The following is a 1,578-nucleotide window of genomic DNA, read 5'->3' as shown; positions in this document are numbered from 1 at the left end:
AAATTAAGCTTGGCTTTACAGAGATACATGGGCAATACTCTGGGTCAGAACTGTTCATCACAAGAGAGGAAAAGAAAATCAAGGAAATTTTCATCCTTATAAGTTTATGTCTACAAATAAGTAGACACTGTCCTGGATTGACCAAATATGTCCTAACTAAAGAACCACATGGGTTTATAAGCCAAGAACTGTCAAGAATTGTATCTTGCTATTTGCATATTTCAGCCGGTGAAACCACAATTGCCTCAAAGTTGTTTTAAAGAGATGTACTTAGGAGAGTAATGAGTAATTAACCTGAGATCAAGATTAGTAAACACAATGTATTTTCAGGTTCAGATATTCAGCTTCCTGCTACTCAGTGTCACAGGTAATAGAGGGGAGAGGTACTGAGTTCAGTATCCAAATCATTTTCCCTGGCAAAGTATGAGTCTAAGATAAACCATCTTGCCTTTTGTTTCTTCTGAATATTGTGTGATATGAAGTTATTTTTGTATATCTATATCTACTTTCTTCTCTCCCTTTTCATCTTTTCTCTCATGATCACAGTATCAAATGGACAAATTTTGCTCACTCAGTCTCCAGCATCCATGGCTGCATCTCAAGGGGAGAAGGTCACCATCACCTGTAGTGCCAGCTCAGGTATAAGCTCCAATTACTTACACTGGTACCAGCAGAAGCCAGGAGCCTTGCCTAAACTCATGGTTTATAGAACATCCTACTTGGCCTCTGGAGTACCAACTCGCTTCAGTGGCAGTGAGTCTGGGACCTCTTACTCCTTAAAAATCAGCAACATAAAGCCTGAAGATGCTGCCACTTACTACTGTGCTCAGGGGAGTAGTAGGCCATTCACACAGTGCTACAGACTGGAACAAAAATTCTTTACCTCCCTAGGGCCCATCTGCTTCCTCCTAGACATGAAATGTGACCAAGGGTATGAGTGACATGTGGAAGAATCTCTACAATTTTCTTTAATGTAGTCCAGGCTAAATTTTATTCAACAGAAATCAGTTTGTCCACAAGATGAAGAAGAAATGAGTTTATAAAATTAATGAGACACAATAACAAATACTCTTCTTGTGGCATCCTGTGCAGAAATTTTTTGAGAACTATGATATAGATATCTTAATTGGGATGATGGTTCTGAATGCTAGCTCACTGGGCTTTTGGAGAAAGAAAATGTATGGAAACATGAGAATCCCTACTTTCAAGGAAAAATTAGGAAAATAAGAGCATTGCTCCAAAACTAAGTCAGTTATTATAGTGTGTGGTTGTTTCAGTGTAAGGAGCTGTAAAATAAATACTATGATCACTGTGAGCTTTTCCCTGGTGACTTTGAAGTGGCATGATATTGAATATCTTGTAGTGTGTATCACTATTATTATAGTTACTTGTAACAAGCAAGCACAAATATGAGTAAGCTATAAAAGTTCTAAATTATAAAAAAGGGCTTCATTTTTTACTACTCTGTAGTTTCTGGGTCTTCTTTTGAAAGACTGATACAGTAGGTCAATGAACAGACAATGCCTCTTGCCAAATACCTGTGAATGGGAGAAACATCAAACAAGTATTTCAATAGCT

At 37.6% G+C, this 1,578-nt stretch overlaps 1 gene segment (V, D, J or C); it reads left to right on the top strand.

Annotated features, from left to right (window-relative positions):
* Positions 1-300: 300 nt before the first annotated feature.
* On the top strand, positions 301-941 carry LOC131906348 (Ig kappa chain V-IV region S107B-like). The segment is given in 2 exon segments: positions 301-367; positions 547-941. Coding segments are annotated over 2 exon segments (444 nt in total).
* Positions 942-1,578: the final 637 nt, after the last annotated feature.

The sequence above is a fragment of the Peromyscus eremicus genome, chromosome 3 (assembly GCF_949786415.1).
Source record: "Peromyscus eremicus chromosome 3, PerEre_H2_v1, whole genome shotgun sequence".
NCBI classification, from domain to species: domain Eukaryota; kingdom Metazoa; phylum Chordata; class Mammalia; order Rodentia; family Cricetidae; genus Peromyscus; species Peromyscus eremicus.
Note: the sequence above shows the minus strand (reverse complement) of the source record. Positions and strands in the feature narration are given on the sequence as shown.